This window comes from Salarias fasciatus, chromosome 13, assembly GCF_902148845.1.
Source record: "Salarias fasciatus chromosome 13, fSalaFa1.1, whole genome shotgun sequence".
NCBI classification, from domain to species: domain Eukaryota; kingdom Metazoa; phylum Chordata; class Actinopteri; order Blenniiformes; family Blenniidae; genus Salarias; species Salarias fasciatus.
Genome location: NC_043757.1, coordinates 101,478 through 122,695, shown reverse-complemented (window position 1 = coordinate 122,695; position 21,218 = coordinate 101,478). Strand labels below are relative to the sequence as shown.

General features: G+C 48.1%; 1 protein-coding gene across 1 annotated transcript in view; it reads left to right on the top strand.

The window, feature by feature from the left end:
• Window positions 1-21,218, top strand: part of pdxkb (pyridoxal (pyridoxine, vitamin B6) kinase b) — an 81,963-nt gene that overhangs the window by 22,333 nt on the left and 38,412 nt on the right. Inside the window, exon 2 of the mRNA XM_030107362.1 lies at window positions 15,249-15,303. Within this exon, the coding sequence (XP_029963222.1) occupies window positions 15,249-15,303 (55 nt within the window). The remainder of the gene's footprint in view (window positions 1-15,248; window positions 15,304-21,218) is intronic.

Sequence of the window (21,218 nt, the reverse complement as noted above, 5' to 3'; positions counted from 1 at the left end):
TGTCAGGTTAAGATTTTCTCGCTAAAATCCAAACGTTCACTCATGTTCGCACCCTCGGTGTGGCTGAATGGATGATCCTACAGACATGATTTCTGCACCATAAAATTCATGAAAGACTTCTGAATCTGACTGTGTGAAAATCTTTTTCAATTTCATCTCTGGGATCTCGAGACACATTTCTTCAACCATGCGCACTGCATTAAAAAGTGCTGATTCACTGTCATGGCTGCTGTGCAGCTGGTCTCCATAGCAACAGACACACCTGTTGTGCTGCTGCTGCTTGATTAGTCTGGACTTTTCCATTAAGACTGGAGCTCTGTTGATCCTCTGTTACTCTGACACTGACTCCACTGCTCTTTACTGCTCTGTTCTGCTTTGTCAACTTTTAACCTTTTTGAAAATTTTTCAGCTTTCTATAACTTTTTTCAACTTTTTTCAGCAGTTTTCAACTTTTTCAAGTTTTAACTTTTTCAAACTTTTTCAACTTTTTTCAGCTTTTTCAACCTTTTTCAAGTTTTTTTCAACTTTTTCAAACTTTTTCAACCTTTGTCAAGCTTTTTCAACTTTTTAAAACTTTTTTGAACTTTTTAAACTTTTTTAACCTTTTCAAGTTTTTTTCAGCTTTTTCAACCTTTTTCAAGTTGTTTCAACTTTTTCGAACTTTCTAAACTTTTTCAACCTTTTTAATTTTTTTCCAGCTTTTTCCAGCTTTTTCAAGTTGTTTCAACTTTTTTCAACTTTTTCGAATTTCTAAACTTTTTCAACCTTTTTCAAGTTGTTTCAACTTTTTTCAACTTTTTCAAGTTTTTTTTAAACTTTTTTTCAACTTTTTCAAGTTTATTCAGCTGTTTACAACTTTTTCAAACTTTTTCAGCCTTTGTCAACTTTTTCCGCTTTTTTCAACTCTTTCAACCTTTTTCAAGTTTTTTTTCATCTGTTTTCAACTTTTTCGAACCTTTTAAGCCTTTTCAAGTTTTTTCAGCTTTTTCAACCCTTTATCACGTTTTTTCAACTTCTTTCAACGTTTTCAAACTTTTTCAAGTTTAAATTTTTTGAAATTATTTTCATAACTTTTTCTCCTTTTTTAAACCTTACTTCTTGAACTTCTTCTGCATTGCAGTCTAACATTTTCAGCTCAGCATTCACACTTGCATTTTCTGCAGGAAATGCAAATTTTTTCTAGTTTTCATTATCGTCACCATTGTCATCATCACTACAATCATTACATCAAAAATATTATGAAGTGTATCAGCAGTCATGCTGAATGGTGCTGGTGTTTTTAAATTGATTTTCTGTTTTGTTAGTGTGAGGTGCATTAAAAAGACCAGGTGTTTGTGGACCGGTTGCCTGAGGAGGTCAGTCCCCGGGCAGCAGGACCATCCCTGTCTGAGTGTCCTGTACTGTGCATTAAAAAGACAAGATTTGGGAGTGTACCACAAGAAGATGGTGGTCTTCAAGCAATATAGCCCCCCTTGCCTGCCCTACACTGGTGATTATATTGTGTCTTACTTAAAGTTTACATTCAGCACCATTCCTCCTGACTGTTGATTTTTTTTTTTTCGAGATTTGCAGATATAGAATGATATAGTGATGACCAACAATGACTACAATATCTAAGTGTTGTATATATTGATATGAGTATGTTAATAAATGCAGTAATAAAAATAACAATATTATATATAACTGTATGTTATTAATTAACCAATAATGTAGTAAACTAGCCAAAATTGGTAATGGCAAAAATGCCATTATTGACAGAAGCAAAAGTAAAGAGATTTAAAGCCGCAAGCGGCATTGGTCTGGACCGAGCCTCCCCGCCGGCCCATGACTGAGACGTCCGCCTACTAACATGCGGGTTGTGAGCATCTTCCATCCACTAACATGTACCTGTTGGCATCTGTCATCCACTAACATGTAGTTGTTAGCATCTCCCATCCACTAACATGTAGCTGTTAGCATCTCCCACCCACTAACATGTAGCTGTTAGCATCTTCCATCCACCAAAATATAGCTGTTAGCATCTCCCATCCACTTACATGTAGCTGTTAGCATCTCCCATCCACTAACATGTAGCTGTTAGCATCTCCCATTCACCAAAATGTAGCTGTTAGCATGTCCCATCCACTAACATGGAGCTGTTAGCATCTGTCATCCACTAACGTGGAGTTATTAGCATTTCCCATCCACTAACATGTAGCTGTTAGCATCTCTCACCCACTAACATGGAGTTGTTAGCATCTCCCATCCACTAGCATGTAGCTGTTAGCATCTGTTATTCACTAACATGGAGTTGTTAGCATGTCCTGTCCACTAACATGTAGCTGTTAGCATCTGTCATCCACTAACATGGAGTTCTTAGCATGTCCCATCCACTAACATGGAGCTGTTAGCATCTGTCATCCACTAACATGGAGTTCTTAGCATGTCCCATCCACTAACATGGAGCTGTTAGCATCTGTCATCCACTAACATGGAGTTGTTAGCATGTCCCATTCACTAACATAGAGCTGTTAGCATCTGTCATCCACTAACATGTAGCTGTTAGCATCTCCCATCCACTAACATGTAGCTGTTAGCATCTGTCATCCACTAACATGTAGCTGTTAGCTTCTCCCATCTGCTTTTGACAGTCACTGAATGAAGGCACTGAGTGTCAGAGTTTGATTGACAGCTGCTGTCAGCTGTGTAACTGCACTGTATGCCCATATATGGTCATGTCCGTTAGAGTGGAGAGAGGAGAAAATTAAAGTTTCTGTATGGGAAACAACTGCTCCTAATTCCTTTCCTGTTTGGCTAAACTGAACAAAAAATATCACGTTTGATAGGAAAATTAGTTGTCTTTCAGTTGGTGAGGCTTTCAGAGCAGTCACACTTTTAGTTTGGACCGTAGAGGCCTCAGTTTGTGAGAAGCATGAGAATTTTCCCTATCCGGCTCCATTATAACTGTGAGCAAAAAAAATCCTGAGCACACACCTTTTCATACCTGTGAAAACGTACAGAGATCATGAAATTTTGAACACTTATGTTACATCATCTTGTTTGGGAGAACCTGGTGATGTTTTACGTGTGCTCGGTTTGTCGATAGGAGTCACAGTTTAGCCACAGTCGCCACTTGTTCGAGGTGATAAAAAAAGGCGACTTTTTTCAGTTTTTCCCCATTATAACGGATGAGGGCAGGAGCAAGGCAGGATTTCAGACTTCCAACTTTGAATGCTAATAAAATCCACACCGTTAGACTTTTGACAGTTGTTCACAACTTTTGTAGAGAAATTTTTCCTCTATCCTGTCGCGTGATTCTTATGTTTGTACGACAAACGGTCTCGGAGGAGATAATTTTTTCGTGAGGAGTGATTTTGAGCAAAATTTTACTTTGAAAGGGAAATTGTGGACTTCCTGTTGGATTTAGGTCAGGGGTGTCAGTGCGTGAAATGTAGATCTTGATGAGAGGAACACGTGAGTGTTGGTTTGATCTCTCTACGACATTCCTGTGGTCCGTAGCTACTGTTTTAGACGTTTTTTGGGATATAGGTGGCGCTAGAGAGCCAATGGTGTGCGTTTTTGGATTTTATAAAATTTTTCGCCAGTCATGATGTGCATGCCAAGTTTGGTGAGTTTTCGTGCATGTTTAGGGGGTCAAATTGGCGTTTATTTGGGCGTTAGTATAATAATAGAAAACTGGTTGAAGTGTGGACTTGTAGGTGTTCCCACATATTTCTTAACAATAGTGATAATATGGTAGGATGAGGGTATTGTACAGTAAGTGCAATGATTTTTTGTTTACAGAATGTTTAATTTTACACATTATACCGATGGTTTTCGCTATTTTACTTTTGAGATAGTTTACATGCAATTTCCAATTCAACTTTTCATCAATATTTACACCCAAAAACTTAGTGTTGCTTACCCTCTCTATTTCTGTTTGATTTATTTTCAATTTAGTACATATATCAATCTTCCTATTTCCAAAAATAATATATATAGTTTTTTTTAAGTTCATAGATAGTTTGTCATGGTCGAACCATTTTTTTAATGTCTCAAGTTCTTCGCTCACAGTTTCCAGAAGCTGTTCAAGACTCTTGTAGATGCTGGTGTCGTCTGCAAATAAAATACTACCCTTTTTTTTTAAGGGCTAAGCCTATATCATTTATATATATGTTAAATAATTTGGGACCCAGGACGGAGCCCTGTGGAATGCCATGAGTTATATTTTTTTTTCCCAGAATCGAAATTATTGAATTGAACATATTGCTCCCTATGGTGAGATAGTTTTTTATCCAATCCTGAGCCACACCCCTAATTCCGTATCTGTTCAATTTGGACAAGAGCAAATTGTGGTCTATGGTATCAAATGCTTTACTAAGGTCAAGCATTTGCATGTAAATAATTGTTATAATTATTATATATTAATAAATAATTATTCCTCATTTGAAGTGCAGTTATTTATATCGACCTCCGAAATACAACAGGGTTTTTATCCAGGAATTCTCAGAATTTTTAGCAGAAGTTTCACCCAAATATGAACTCATCCTGATTTGTGGAGATTTTAACATACTCGTCTGTTGCCCGTCCAATCAGCAGGTAGATGATTTCAAAAGCCTACTATCATCTTTGATCCAACTCAGTCTGTGAATGGGCCCACACATAAAGGTGGGCACACACTGGATTTGATAATTTCCTATGGTTTGCCCGTGTCTATAGTGGAAATATCAGACCTGCCCATCTCCGATCATTCGATTGTCATCTTTGATGTTTGATGTTCTCGCCCCTCCACCCCTGGCCCCACCTCTTCCCATCGGCCCCACCCCTGGCCCCACCTCTTCAACGGCAGGGGAGTTAGCGACTGCTTTCATGGACATGGAGCTTCCTGTTTCTGATAATATTAATCCGGATAGCCTGTTGTCTTCTTTCTACTCCACTTGCACCAGCATCCTGGATTTAATAGCTCCCTTCAAGTGTCGGTCCTCCAGACCAAGAGCTGACCTTGGTTGAATGACTCTCCACGGGCCCTGAGACAGCGCTGCCGCCAGGCCGAACGACCATGGAAAAAGGACAATCTACAGATGCTGAGGGATAGTCTCACCCAGTACCAGAGGGCAGTGACAGAGGCAAAGTCCCAATACCTGTCCAATATTATTTCTGCAAGTGCTCACTGTCCTGCAGTGTTGTTCAGTACCATCAGCTCTGTGGTGAGCCCTCATATATCATCTTTAATGGACGCCACTGTTTCTACCTGCGAGGACTTTCTGCACTTCGGGTCTGGCCCCGCGGCTGCTCAGAAACTTCTACAGAGGTGCCATCGAGAGCCTCCTCTGCCAGGGCTGCACAGTGTGTACAGTTCCTGCACAGCAAAGGAGAGACAAGACCTGTCCCGGGTGGTAAAGGTGGCACAGGGCATCGTGGGAGCCGAGCTCCCGGACCTGGACTCTGTGTGCACTAAGCGCGTGCAGAGAAGAGCGCGGTCCATCTCCGTGGCCGTCAGTCACCCGGGACACTCCCTGTTTGTCCCCCTACTGTCAGGGAGGAGGTTTCAGGCCATCAGAGTGGGCCACCAGGCTGAGGAACAGCTTTTTCCCCAGAGCTGTTGCCTCCATCACACCATTACATGTCCTCTTCCCCCACCCCTCTGCTCTCAAACTGACAGATAATAATGTTCACTTTGATGTGCAATGGCCGTTCACATCCAGACTTTTATTGCATACTTTAGCGTAGATTTTGCACTTTATTGCACTCTTGCTTTTACACTGAAATATTATTTATTTGTATATATATTTAGTGCTTGTTTTGTTTTGTTGTTTTTGTTCTTTGGAGTGCCAACAAAGTTTCATTGCAGAAATTAGTGCTGGACAGAATTTCGATATCAATATATACCGCGGTATATTTTTATTCAGTAACGGTGGTATGAGTTTTAAACAAAATTTTGATATAGTGCATTACAGTCTGCGTTTCACAGTCACTAACTGCTGTTCACAGCTCCACTGATTCAAGCCGAACAGAAAGCGCCGCAAGAGAGTGATCAGTGCTCTGCAGCCACAGCGGGCCGTCCTCAGCTCAGGCTACAAGCTAGCTCCACCGCCGTGAGTTTGAGCTGCAAAATGAGAACTCGTGATGTAAACGCCACTGAACAAGCTTCCACAAGCTAATTTGTTGCCACTAAATAATAAATCGTGTGCATGAAATAGTAATTCGTGGCCACGAATTAGGAATATCATTCACTGAACAGTCCAGTGAAGTTAGCAGCATGTTGACAGATGCAGACTTTCGGTCTCAATAACTCTTTAACAAAATGTCAGTAACATACAAAGGAGCCTCCATCCCGCCGCTGTGAGCTGGACGACAGGCTGCAAGCTCATTTTCATTAAAAGTATGTGTCGATCAAGAAGCAGAAACAATATTGATTTTGATGAGCAGCCATAGTGCTGCGGGGTTCAGGGACCGTCGACAATTTAAAAGACGCAACAGTGAAGACAAATACCACAAAAAAAAAAAAAAAAAAAAAACATAGAACAGGGATTCATTGCAGTGTCACCATAATCACTACAACCTTAAGTAATCTGTACTTAACCTTAGTAATTCTGAGCACTTTTATTTTTCTTCCTGGTTGAAGCACCTTTGTTTGACTCTATAACAATAACATAACTGTAGTTAAGTGTAAAGTTAAAGCTATTTATATTGAAAAAGGTGAAACTTACATTTATTTGACAGTGATTTTATATTTCTTAAATAAAAGGTAAACATTTAATATATTGTAGTTTTCATTTATTATTATTTACTATAAAAATTTATTTCTAAAATTTTATACTGGAGGAGCTTCCTGGATAAATAGTTTCTAGTTTTACAGGTACATTATGTGCATGATTCTTAACAGTTTTTCTGAGGCTTTTGTATTATTTATATCGATATCGGAATTATATCGTATCGACCGAAATTAAGACCTATATCGTGACAAAATGATTGGCTGTATCGTCCAGCCCTAGCAGAAATGCACTGACAATAAAGGTCTTTGAATCCTTTTGAATCTTTTCTTCGTGGGCAAAGTGAAGTCTGTGAGAGCCCTGTGCAGCAGCGGTAACTGTCCAGACCAGTCCGATTTGACGGGCTCGTACTCGGCAGTGTTCAATCAGTTCAAACCTGCCTCACTTCCGTCCCTCACAGACATTGTAAACGGTATGAGGACCACCAGCTGCTCTTTGGACATCTTCCTAACCAAACTGCTGAAGGAGGTTTTTAACACTGCGGGGCCCTCCCTCCTGATCTTAATCAATACTTCTCTCAACTCTGGATGTGTCCCTGATGCTTTTAAGCATGCTGTTGTCAGACCTCTGCTAAAAAAGCCTCAGCTTGATTCTAGTATCTTATCTAACTTTAGACCAGCATCAAATCTGTCTTTTATTTCAAAGGTTCTTGAGAAAGTTGTTTTTACACAGCTCCATGTGTTTCTAGATCGTAACTCTATTCTTGAGAAATTTCAGTCTGGTTTTAGGTCAAGACACAGCACAGAGTCTGCCCTGTTGAAGGTTCACAATGATATCGGCCTCGCTGTTGACGCTAAATGTCCTGTTGCTGTAGTACTCTTAGATTTAACGGCAGCATTTGACAGTATTGATCACAGTATTCTTTGTCACGCCTTGAGATGGTCGGTATTCGTGGTACTGTGTTAAAATGGTTTAAATCCTACTTATCAAACAGAAGCTTCTCTGTTAGGATCGGCAATTTGTCCTCTTCTGTTGCCCCTTCAACCTGTGGAGTGCCTCAGGGCTCTATTTTGGGTCCTATTTTGTTTTCTGTCTACATGTTGCCTTTGGGATCAATAATTGCGCATCAAAAATGATCATTTCACTGTTACACAGATGACCTGCAAGTTTATCTGCCTGTGTCCTCACATAGGAGTGATGCTGTCAAACCAGTGATGGGCCGCATGTCTGACATTAGACGGCGGTTATGTCAGAATTTCCTTCATCTTAATGAAGCAAAAACAGACTGCGTCTTACTTGGTGACTCCTTGCCTGGAGACTTTGGTGTGATGTCTGATCATTTTAAACCCACTGTAAGAAATCTCGGTGTTCTTTCTGACAGCGATTTTAGATTTGACGAACAGACTGACAGCGTGGTCCGAGCGAGTTTTTATCAGTTGCGCCTCCTGGCCAAGGTGAAGCCATTTTTAAACCGCTCTGACCTGGAAAAGACAATCCTGCTTCTATCAGCTCCAGAACAGACGACTGCAACGCTTCCATCAGAGCGTCCGTCTGGCCTGAGCCGCCTGCAGCTGCTGCAGAACTGCAGAACTGCAGAACGCTGCAGCTGCTTTCTGAACAGACACGCCTCGCCGTCAGCACATCGCCCGGTTCTCTCCTCACCCCGGTTCTCTCATCACCCGGTTCTCTCCTCACCCCGGTTCTCTCGTCACCCCGGTTCTCTCGTCGCCCCGGTTCTCTCCTCACCCCGGTTCTCTCGTCACCCGGTTCTCTCCTCACCCCGGTTCTCTCGTCACCCGGTTCTCTCCTCACCCCGGTTCTCTCGTCACCCCGGTTCTCTCGTCACCCCGGTTCTCTCGTCGCCCCGGTTCTCTCGTCACCCGGTTCTCTCATCACCCCGGTTCTCTCGTCGCCCCGGTTCTCTCGTCACCCCGGTTCTCTCGTCGCCCCGGTTCTGTCCTCACCCCGGTTCTCTCGTCACCCGGTTCTCTCCTCACCCCGGTTCTCTCGTCGCCCCGGTTCTCTCGTCACCCCGGTTCTCTCATCACCCCGGTTCTCTCATCACCCCGGTTCTCTCCTCACCCCGGTTCTCTCGTCACCCGGTTCTCTCATCACCCAGTTCTCTCGTCGCCCCGGTTCTCTCGTCACCCCGGTTCTCTCCTCACCCCGGTTCTCTCGTCACCCGGTTCTCTCATCACCCAGTTCTCTCCTCACCCCGGTTCTCTCGTCGCCCGGTTCTCTCATCACCCAGTTCTCTCGTCGCCCCGGTTCTCTCGTCACCCCGGTTCTCTCGTCACCCCGGTTCTCTCGTCGCCCCGGTTCTCTCGTCACCCGGTTCTCTCATCACCCCGGTTCTCTCGTCGCCCCGGTTCTCTCGTCACCCCGGTTCTCTCGTCGCCCCGGTTCTCTCCTCACCCCGGTTCTCTCGTCACCCGGTTCTCTCCTCACCCCGGTTCTCTCGTCGCCCCGGTTCTCTCGTCACCCGGTTCTCTCATCACCCCGGTTCTCTCCTCACCCCGGTTCTCTCGTCGCCCCGGTTCTCTCGTCACCCGGTTCTCTCGTCACCCGGTTCTCTCGTCACCCGGTTCTCTCATCGCCCCGGTTCTCTCGTCACCCGGTTCTCTCCTCACCCCGGTTCTCTCGTCACCCGGTTCTCTCGTCACCCGGTTCTCTCATCACCCCGGTTCTCTCGTCACCCCGGTTCTCTCCTCACCCCGGTTCTCTCGTCACCCGGTTCTCTCATCACCCCGGTTCTCTCGTCACCCCGGTCTCTCATCACCCCGGTTCTCTCCTCACCCCGGTTCTCTCGTCACCCCGGTTCTCTCGTCGCCCCGGTCTCTCTCCTCACCCCGGTTCTCTCGTCACCCGGTTCTCTCCTCACCCCGGTTCTCTCGTCACCCGGTTCTCTCCTCACCCCGGTTCTCTCGTCACCCCGGTTCTCTCGTCGCCCCGGTTCTCTCGTCACCCCGGTTCTCTCGTCGCCCCGGTTCTGTCCTCACCCCGGTTCTCTCGTCACCCGGTTCTCTCCTCACCCCGGTTCTCTCGTCGCCCCGGTTCTCTCGTCACCCCGGTTCTCTCATCACCCCGGTTCTCTCATCACCCCGGTTCTCTCATCACCCCGGTTCTCTCGTCACCCGGTTCTCTCATCACCCCGGTTCTCTCGTCGCCCCGGTTCTCTCGTCACCCCGGTTCTCTCCTCACCCCGGTTCTCTCGTCACCCGGTTCTCTCATCACCCAGTTCTCTCGTCACCCGGTTCTCTCCTCACCCCGGTTCTCTCGTCACCCGGTTCTCTCATCACCCAGTTCTCTCCTCACCCCGGTTCTCTCATCACCCCGGTTCTCTCATCACCCCGGTTCTCTCCTCACCCCGGTTCTCTCGTCACCCGGTTCTCTCATCACCCAGTTCTCTCGTCGCCCCGGTTCTCTCGTCACCCCGGTTCTCTCGTCACCCCGGTTCTCTCGTCGCCCCGGTCTCTCTCGCACCCGGTTCTCTCATCACCCCGGTTCTCTCGTCGCCCCGGTTCTCTCGTCACCCCGGTTCTCTCGTCGCCCCGTTCTCTCCTCGACCCCGGTTCCTCCTCGTCACCCGGTTCTCGGTCCGCACCCCGGTTTCTCTCGTCGCCCCCCGGTTCTCCTCGTCACCCGGTTCTCTCATCACCACGTCTCCTCCTACCCCGGTGTCTCTCGTCTCCCGTTCTCTCGTCACCCGGTTGTCTCGTCGTCCACCCGGTCTCTCCTCAGTCACCCCGGTTCTCTCGTCACCCCCGGTTCTCTCATCAGCCCCCGGTCGCTCGTCACCCCGGTTCCTCATCGCACCCCCGGTTCTCGTCCCGTCTCGTAACCCGGTTCTCTGCTCATCACCCGGTTTCCGCACTCGTCAACCCGGTTCACACCCCGGTTCTCTCGTCACCCGTTCTCCTCTCGTTCGCCCGGTTCTCTCAGTCACTGCACTGGCTTCCGTCTCCTCCAGTTGACTTGAAGCTCTTGCTGTTGTTCTGGAGCGCTGACGGCCTCGCTCCCCCGACCTGACAGAGCTTCTGAACGTTGGCGGTTCCAGACAGAGCTCTGAGGTCCTCAGATCAGCTCTACAGGAAGTCCCTGGAGCCCGATACAAACACCGGGGAGATCGGGTGTTTTCTGCTGCTGGACTCAGACTCTGGAACGACCCGCCCCCGACATGCCAACCGTCACTGACCCCTGACCCCTGACCCGGGCCTTTTTAAATCCAGGCTGAAAACTCATGTGTTCAGGCTGGATTCTGACTCTCAGCAGCTCAGTGGCTCTTTGTTTAACTGTATTTGATCTGGTTTTTATTTTCAGAGCTCCTTTTAATTGATCATGGACAAAATTTAAAATTGTACGTCTGTTTTAATTGTTATGATTTTGTTGTTATTTCACCGTGGAGCGCTGCGGCTACTTATTGTGTGTAACAGGGTGTAAATAAATTTGATTTGATTTGAATTGATTTGATAAGCTCTGCTGGGCTGGTTGAAGACCAGACCTCAGACCTGCTGCTGCTTTCTGGATCCTCTGTAGAGGTTTGACTGGACCTGCAGGGAGACCCGCCAGAAGAGAGTTGCAGTAGTCAATGCGTGACACCACCAGAGCCTGAACCAGAAGTTGTGGGGCCTGTTGGGTCAGGAAGGGTCTGATCTTTCTGATGTTGTAGAGGGCATAATGACAAGATGGAGAAATTGAGGCCACATGAACCTTAAAGGTCAGCAGGTCATCCATCTGGCAGGGCTTGAAGACCTCCGGCACGGTGCCGGAAATCCAGCGTAGAGATTTTTTCTTCTCTGTAACCAGTCATTAAAGGAATACTCTGGAGATTTTGGACCCACGCCCTATCCCTATCATTGACAAAGTGAGATAAGCTCATAAATATCTTTTCTGTGTCTGTGCGTCCAGTGGCTGGATCCCAGCTGTTAGCATCGTAGTTAGCTTAGCTCAACTGCTGGAGGTGAAGAGGAAACAGAGCCAGACTGACGAAAGTGGACAAAATCCTCCTTCCAGTGGTCCAGGGGACGGCGTGTCAGCACGTGAAGCGAATCCCAATGGCTATAAATCATTTTAAAAGACGTGTTTTCTTTTCAATCTGTTAAAATAACGTTTTGATACACAGACCTGCGCATGGCAGAGCTCCGCAGAAGGATATAAGGGAGCACAGCGGCTGTGGCTTCTACTGCTGTGCTCCTGCCCCCCCACCCCACCCCGGTCCGCGGATGGATGCGCAGCCCGTGATTCACGTGCCCAAAAAAAAAAGTGGCCCACTGCCAAATCTAATTGCCGGCCCCTGGTGTAGGCTGTGTCAGGCAAAGCTGGTTTATAACAGCAGTACGGGTTCTATGAGAGACCAGCCGCCATGGAAACACCCCAACAAGCTGGAGAGAGAGAGACACGCTGCAGCTGGCACTGATGCTAACGCTAGCTAGCATTAGCTTGCTAGCTACCTTCTGCTACTGCTAGCAGTTCACAAGCTAACATGAGGGATTTTATATACAACAAATCAAAGAAATGTGAAAAGACACTTAGTGAACATACCATCAAGTTAACAGCTGAAACGGCCCTTTTGTCTGAAAACTAGTGGATTTGATTTAATGGGATTCTGAGGTAGTGCGTTTCAATGGAGACAGAGCCCTCTAGTGGTCATATAGCGCAACTGCAGTAGAAAAAGATAAATCTATGACGTCACGTGTGATCGGTTCCACGTCGGTTAGAAGTCCCGGTTACACGTGTAGATAAAATTGTAAACGTTGACACCCGTAGAAAGAAGTAACTGAAGCCGTTACTTATTACCTTGCTAAAGACATGGTTCCCATTAAAACTGTGCTAAAAAGCTATTTGGTGTGTTTAGTTTTTTGTGTTACAAAAGTGTACTTTATTGTTGTTCGTTACCTTGTACCTTATTTTTTAAAGGAGATAAAAGCTTTGATCTCTGAACAAAAAAAATTTCTCAAGTATTATTGACTCAGGTTATAGACATTAAAGTTAAAGGGACTTAAGGCAAGATTTGTGAAAAACTACACATGCATTTCCAGTTTATTCAGTGCTAACGGGCCGTGAAGCATTAAAAACCGTCAATCCGCGTATCAGTCTGTTGCCTTATACGGGCTGTGTGCCACAGAATTTGTTGCAGTTCGGGGTCCGAATTTCCCGCGCAATCGTGGGGATGTGACTTAAATTGATGCTGTATGCGCGCTCCCGACAGCTCAGGAACAGGAAGAACAGGAAGAACATGGCCACCGTGGACATGGACTAAAACACTCCGGAAAACGGAGAGGAGAAAAAAAAATTCTTTGACGGTCGAACACCGGCAGCTGCGTTAGCTGCGTTAGCTGCGTTAGCTGCGTTAGCACCCCCCGCCCACCTCCGAGCCGACGGCTCATTAGTAGCATTACCCGTAGAACCACACGCGCCCCCCCCCCAAAAAAAAAAAAACAAAAAAACAAAAAAAACACACACACTCCCCCCCATCCAAACTTTTTTCCAGCAGGAATCCAGGAAACCCTGCTGCAGGGATACAAATGGATTCTTCAGCAGCCTTCAAACGACCTGCATCCACTCAAAGCCCACAAAACAGTGCCACCACAAAGAAAAAAGGACTTTATCAGCATTATCTTCTGAGTCGAAAAAAAAAAAAATGACCGAAGCCGGTGCTTCAATGAGCCCTGACATATTCATTAAAAGTACCGCTAACAGCGCTAAATTGTGACTTGGATCTGTCATGGTCACTATCACTATCACATTTGCATGATCATGCTGATCTTTAATCACTCTTCACATTCTACCTGTGGACTCGGTTGCCTTGTTTTCTTGTGGAGGGTTAGACTAATGGTGGTCTATAGTAGGCTTCTCCTGATGCTCTGGTGTAATTTCTTACCTGGATAGTCAATGTCCACAACCCAGTTTACTGCCAGCTATATCCTCCAATAAAGGACCGTAAGATGCCCTCTGTCATGTCTTTATGTAGATGCAGTAACCGAATGTCTGGAGTAAAAAACAAAAGAAAAAAAAAGATCATCGTATCCTTGCACTCTCTTCCTTCTCTTCACCCCCTTTTGTTGCAGTTGGCCTGTCTGTTCACTTGTTTCTTTCACTTTCTCTCCCCCTGTCAGGCTCAGCAATATTAGGTAACAGTACTTAAAATAAATACAATAAATACAAAAAAGCATGTTAAAGGTGCATTAAGGAGTTTGCACGTTTTATGCGAAACAGCGGCCCCTGCAGGCCTTGGGTGTAACTGCAGCTTAGTGAAACACCCGTGCCTGTGGCTTGCGTCCATGTATGTGCACGGAAGAGGGGAACTCCTTCCTCGCTCTTTTAGTAGGTTTCTTTTCTCTGCTGGGTCTGTGTGGAGCTGTGGCAGCGCTACAAGCCGGTCTTTTCTTACTTTCTGGAAGATCCATCCTCAATACCGCTCAGTTGTTGCTCGTTAAGCATCTGGCGCAGTAATGGCGGACAAAACGAAATCTAAGGAAATCAGGCCAGCGGGAGGCGCATTACATCACATCCTCTCAAATTCTCCCAAAATATTCTGGAGCCGGACCGGCACTGTGACTTTCAAATGACAACTTAACGCTGTTAGAGGTTCTTACAATGAATGTGTCAGCGCACATTCTACACATCATTGAATATTTGTAACATATTTATGGTGGAAAATAAGCATTTTTAAAGCTGAAAAACTCCTTAATGCACCTTTAACAAGATGAGCTTAATACTTATAACCCGAACGTCCATGCACCGGTCCAGAAGGGTGCAGAGGAAAGCCCCAGCCTCGACCCCCGGAAACCACGGGGCCCGGGCCCCAGGGAGCCAAGACCGGCAGGAGCCAGCCCCCACAGGACGCTCAGGGTGGGCAGAGCAGGAAGCCCCCCTCCTCCCTAACCCCCCCTACTCCCACCCGTAGTCATCCCACCCTGTTGTCTGACTCTTGTTGTTGTTCCGCTTTGTGTAGTTTGCCAGAACTCCCCTGCTGTGTTACTAAATGACCGTCAAACACTCATCAGAATTAAATTGTCTGGAGAAAAGCTCCACAAGCTAGATTTAGACTTTGAAACAGTCTCCTCCTCACCTGGTGTCTGTGCCAGCTGACCTGCCGCCATCCTATGGAGGAAGCGCCAGCAGAGACGTGTCCTCCGCTTTCCCACCTTCTTACTGCTTCACGTAAATATTGGTAGAATTGTGCCTCCGAGTGTGAGCCTGACCAGCTGTTGAGGGGGTGTGACCTCCTGTTGAGGGGGTGTGACCTGCTGTTGAGGGGGTGTGACCTCCTGTTGAGGGGGTGTGACCTCCTGTTGAGGGGGTGTGACCTCCTGTTGAGGGGTGTGACCTCCTGTTGAGGGGGTGTGACCTCCTGTTGAGGGGGTGTGGTTTTGTCTGCAGCTGGTGGATGTGAGGAAGTGTTTCTCTTCCTGAAAGCAGCAGATCATTTGTTGTTGGTGAATTAGCTACAAACTCCTCAGATTTTGGTGTTTGTTCATGAGGTCCTTCAGTACAGTATATCGGATTGATTCCTAACCGTTGGTCACCTCTGGTTTTTTTGTTTTCTTTCTCCAGGTTTTAGGCTTCGAGGTGGATTCAATCAACTCAGTCCAGTTCTCCAACCACACAGGTGAGACAGGCGACCATCTGCAGGGACAGGTGACCGTCTGAACAGAGACAGGTGATCATCTGAAGAAGAATGTGAAGAACACACTGAATTCATCTGCAGGCTGATGCCTGAGTTTTTCGGGTCAAAGGTCATAGTACTGTTACAGCTGCACAACATTTAATTCAGAACTTCTGTCATTGCTTTTTCATGGCGCAGTGTGATGACATCATCACTTCAGCGTTTCCGGAGAGTTGTTCATCTAGCCGCTTTACAGACATTAAGTGAAGCTGACTTACTAAATGTACATGTATCTACCACCCCACAACAAACATAAGAGAAATGAGCGTCTGTCATGGCTGCATGTCGGCGCCCGTTATATGGATATGGGAGGAGCTAATTATCTCCAAACCAACTGCAAATCACACCAAAGTCAAACGGGTGAGTCAATGTTGTTGTTTCGAATGTGAAATAAGGTCCAGATTGTAAAAACGACCGTTCCGCTTTAAGGCAACTTTACAAAATTTACCTCAGTGCTGCCGCGATAGGCGCTGTGGGGAACTGCAGCCGCCAGCCAAGGCGGCACGGGAGCGCGCACCGGCTTCGGTCTTTTTTTTTTTTTTTTTTTTTTTTTTGACTCAGAAGATAACGCTGATAAAGTCCTTTTTTTCTTTGTGGTGGCACTGTTTTGTGGGCTTTGAGTGGATGCAGGTCGTTTGAAGGCTGCTGAAGAATCCATTTGTATCCCTGCAGCAGGGTTTCCTGGTTTCCTGCTGGAAGAAAGTTTGGATGGGGGGGAGTGTGTTTTTTTTTGGGGGGGGGGGGGGGCCGTGTGGTTCCACGGGGAATGCTACTAATGTGCCGTCGGCTCGGGGGTGGGCGAGGGGTGCTAACGCAGCTAACGCAGCTGCCGGTGTACCGTTGGAAAGTTTTTTTTATCTCCTCTCCGTTGTCCGGGCGCTGCACAGTTTGGGCGGGCGGAGCGCCCGGACTGAAAAGGTCTGGCGGAAACCCTGCCTGCAGTGTTTTAGTCCGTGTCCACGGCGGCCATGTTCTTCCTGTTCCTGTATAAGGCAACAGACTGATACTCTCTCCTCACTGTTTGCCATCTTTATCGAGCCTCTGGCAGCTGCTATAAGACAAAATAAAGACATCAGAGGGATCCTGGCTAACAATAAGATAGAACATAAAATAAGTCTTTATGCAGATGATGTATTGCTTTTCCTGCAGAACTCTCCATCTTCTATCTCCCAGACAATCACACTTATTGACAAATTTTCACTAATATCTGACTATTCTATCAACTGGTCTAAGACTACAGCCATGCCTATAAACTGTGATTTACAAAGTATACCCAATGCTACAATCCAGTCTGGAAACATGAGATATTTAGGCATAAACATTTCTCCAAGGATATCAGAACTTTTAAAACTAAATTACGTTCCGTTACTGAAATCAACAGAGGATGACCTCTTACGGTGGAGACGCTTACCTATATCTCTTATGGGGAGGGTTGCCACCATTAAAATGATGACTTTACCTAAGGTTAACTATTTATTTTCAATGATACCAACCAAACCATCGTCTGGCTGCTTCAAATCACTGGACTCATACATATCTAAATTTCTCTGGAAAAATAAACCATCACGTATCAGTTTAAAGACGCTACAACAGACTAAAGACAGAGGTGGACTAGACTTGCCTAACTTCAGTAATTACTTCATAGCCAGCAAGCTGCAATATATCTCCAAATGGCTTAAACCAAACAATTTAGATGAGCCATGGCTGGATGTAGAGCAGCATTATGTGAGGATCTAGTCATCTCTGAGCTGCCATTCATCAGTCCCACCATCAAATCCCATCGCTGTTTTAAAAGTGTTAACATCAGTTCCTCTATAATGGCTTGGTGGGACTTTCTAAAGCTAACCAAATCTTCTCTGATCCCGTGTAAACTCACACCCATCTGGAACAACCCGGACATCCTGCAAAACAAAAAGATGATCAACTTCACTCAGTGGAGAAATAAAGGAATCAGCCAGCTTGAACATATCATTGAAAACGGCAACTTTCTATCATTCAATACTCTCATCTCACAATATGGAATCAGCAGCACAGCATTTTTAGAATATCATCAACTTAAATCTATCATAGGCAAAAAGTATACCTTTAATCAACTGCAGGGACAGCTACCTCTCGGGGTCGAAGAATTCTTAAACCTCAGTTCCCCAAAGTTGCTATCAAAGATATATAAAATATTATCAAAGGTAGAAGATGAAATCTTCCTTCTGACCTTAAAATGGGAGGCTGACTTATCTAACAACTTTGACCAAAATGCGTGGTCACGAATATGTTTAAATACTTTCAAAATGACAAAGAATTCAAATATACAACTAATACAATTCAAAATTCTGCATAGAATTCATTATACAGGACGAAGGATGTTCCAGATGGGTCTATCACAATCTGATATCTGTTCACATTGCAATGATAACATGATGACAGCTCCCTCCATGCCTTGTGGTCCTGCTCACCAGTGCAGAGGTTCTGGCTTCAGGTGTGTGAAGACCTGTCAACATGGTTCACTGCAACATCCCTGCAACTCCCACACTGTGCCTTTTAGGTGATCTGGGTGAAATTAACATGTCGATAAACTCAGTCTACATGGTTCTCACCATCTTGTGCATCGCAAAGAAAACTCTCCTTGTAAATTGGAAATCCAGAAGTAATCTGAGTATCAGGCAGTTTAAGAATCTTCTATTAGATCATATCAGCTTGGAGACGATGTCTGTCTGTTCAGAGGATCAATCAGCTGAATCTGGTTCCCTCTGGTCCCCTGTGATCAGCTCCATCACTTCATGTCAGGGGAAGATGAGGGCCTCTCCACTTTGAGGGTCGGTTGTTGGTGGGGGGGCCTCTCCACTTTGAGGGTCGGTTGTTGGTGGGGGGGGCCTCTCCTCTTTGAGGGTCGGTTGTTGGTGGGGGGGCCTCTCCTCTTTGAGGGTCGGTTGTTGGTGGGGGGGGCCTCTCCACTTTGAGGGTCGGTTGTTGGTGGGGGGGGCCTGATGGCTGCAGGTGGTTGGCGCTGTCTTGGGGTCGGGATCTGGGCTGCTTCGCTGGGGGCTGTCTTCGTGTTTGGTTTGGATTGGGGGTGGGGGGGCCGCCGGTTGTTGGGGCTGTCTGGCGGCGGTGGGGCGGGGGCCCCGGGGGGCCGGGGTCGGCGGGTGCCGGTGCATGTCCGGGCGGCCGGGGTGTCCTGGGGCGGGTGTGGCTGGGGGCCCTGGGCCCTGGTGCCTGGGGGCTCTCTCCTTCCGTGAGGGTGAGGGGGTCGACCTGGCTGGGGGGGCCGGTCGGCTCGGGCGTGCTGCCGCGGCCTGGGTCGCTGCACGCCCTGGTGTCTGGTTGCTGCCCCGGAATCCAGGGCATCGGGGTGGGTGGTTGTGGTGGTGGGGGACAGGGGGGTGGGGTGGATGGGTGGGGGGTGGCGGGGGAGGTGGGTGGGTGGTGGGGGACAGGGTGGGCTGTGGGGGTTAGGGGGTTGGGGAAGGTGCGTGTACGTGTATGTGTATATGTGTGTGGGTGTGTATGTGTGAGTATGTATATATGTTTTTGTATGTGTGGGTATTTATGTAGGTGTATGTGAGTGTGTGGGTGTGTATCTGGATATGTTTGTGTATGACTATGTATGTATGTGTGTGTGGGTATGTATCTGTGAGCGGGGTATGTATGTGTGTGAGGGTGTGTATCTGTAAGTATGTATGTATGTCTGTACGTGTGTGTATATGTGTGGGCGACTGGAGCTATGTATGAGAGAGTGCGGTGTCCTGTGGGGGGGGGCCCGGTGGGCCTGGGGTCGGTGGGCCCTGGGTCTGGGTCCTTCTGCTGCCCCCTGTCTGTCCTCACCTTCACTCCTCCTGATGCATGATGGGTGTGTGCTTCTTGGGTCGGTGGTTCTCTGGCCATGGTCGCTGTCCGCCCTGGTCCTGGGGGGGGGGGGGGGGGGGGGGGGGGTGGCGCTCCTGGCCCTGTCCTTCATCGGGGGGCTCCTGGGTGACGGGGGTGCTGCGGCATCCCCGGACCCCCCTCTCCCCCCGCTCTCATGCACACACACGTAGGGCTTTGGGAGGCGGGCTTATCAGGTTGGGTGTGGTGGAGGGTGGAGGGTGGAGGGGGGGTGGAGGGGGGGTGGAGGGGGCCGTCTAAGTGGCCCCAATCACTGCACCCTTCAGTGGCTCGCCTCTCAGTCTTAATTGCACTTAGTCATCTAACACGACCAAATACATACAAACACACACATCGGGGGGTCTTGGCGCGCTGTGTCGGGGGGGGGGGCTGTTCAGGTGGATGAGACTGCTCGTTTGGCCTCACTCGCGGCACGGTGTGGTTACTGACCCTCAAATTTTAATCGCAAACAACATATACTCCCATCAACACCCAAGAGACGGGGGGGGGGGAGGGAGGGCAATGGGGTCTTCTGCGCCCCCGTTTCCAGGTTCCTTCTGGTGGGGGGTGGGGCGGGGGGGCTGTTGTTTTCCCCACAGGCCGGGGGTTTGGAGCGGCTGTGGTTTGGGGGGCTGCTGGCTCAGGGGGGTGCATACCTGTCTGCGGCGGGGGGGTGGGGGGGTGGGGGCGGCAGTTGTGGGTGGCGGGGGGTTCTGGATGTGGGGTTCGGTGTTCCCTTGCCTTCCGGGGGGGGTCTCCCACAGGATGTGACAGTTGGATGACGCGGGAATGTGAGTGTGTTTTGGGTAGGATGGACTGTGTGTGTGTGTGTGCGTGTGTGTGTGTGCGTGTGTGTGTGTGTGCGTGTGTGTGTGTGTGTGTGTGTGTGTGTGTGTGTGTGTCTGTGTGTGTGTGTGTGTGTCTGTGTGTGTGTGTGTGTGTATGTGCGTGTGCGTGCGCGTGCTTGTTAGCGTGTGCGTGAGAGGGTGTGAGTGTGTTGGAATGTGAGTGTGTGTGTGTGTGCGTTTGGTTTAGGGATGAGTGGTTGTGTGTGTGCGTGTGTGCATGTGTGTGTGTCAGTATGAGTGAGTGGGTATGAGTATTGGGTTGGGGCGGGGGGAGTGAGGCGGGAGAGGACAGGGGGTGGGAGGGGTGGGCCGGGCGGGGGACGGGCGGGGGGGTGGGTTCTGGGTGGGGGGTGGGGTGGGGTGGGGTGGGTTGGGGGGGGGGGGTGGTGGTGGGGTGGGGTGGGGGGGGGGGTGGGGGTGATGCCCTGGATCTCGGGGTGCGTGGCCGGAGCGCTGGGGGGTGTACTGGCCCGGGGTGGGTAGCCGCCCGTGTGGGCTGGTTCTCCCGGGGGGGTCATGGCCCTTCGCCTGGGTGGGGGGTTGGCTCCTGGGCTCTTGGGCCTTGGGCTCTCGGCCCTGCCCGCCCCGGGCGTCCGGCGCCCGGGGTGGACCGGCTCCTGCCGGTCGTGGCTCCGCGGGGCCCGGGCCCCGGGACCGCCGGGGTCCCCGGCCGGGGCTTTCCTCTGCCCCGTTTCTGGACCGGAGCGGGGGCGTCTGCCTGGGGGGGCGGCTTGGATCCGGGCTCTGTGATGTCCGCCGGCTGTCTGGGCTCTGAGGGCCTCTCTGGCCTGCTTCTGGCCTTCTCAGAGGTCAGAGGTCATATATGCATGATCACTATCACCATCACTGTCACCATCATATTCACATGATCACGTTGATCTTTAATCACTCTTTACACACTGGGTTACCTTGTCTTCTTGTGGTGGTTAGACTAATGGTGATCTGTAGCAGCCCTCTCTTGATGCACGCCCCGAGTTTACTACTAGTTATGACTAGCTATATTCAAAAAAAAAAAAAAAAATACGGTTTGTGGTGTCCTTGCATTTCCCTCCTCCCCTACACCTCCTTTTATTTTTGTGGCCTGGTCTGTTCACTAATATGGTTTGGAAAAAAAGGGGAAAAAAAAAAAAATGTATGTATGGTTCTGTAATT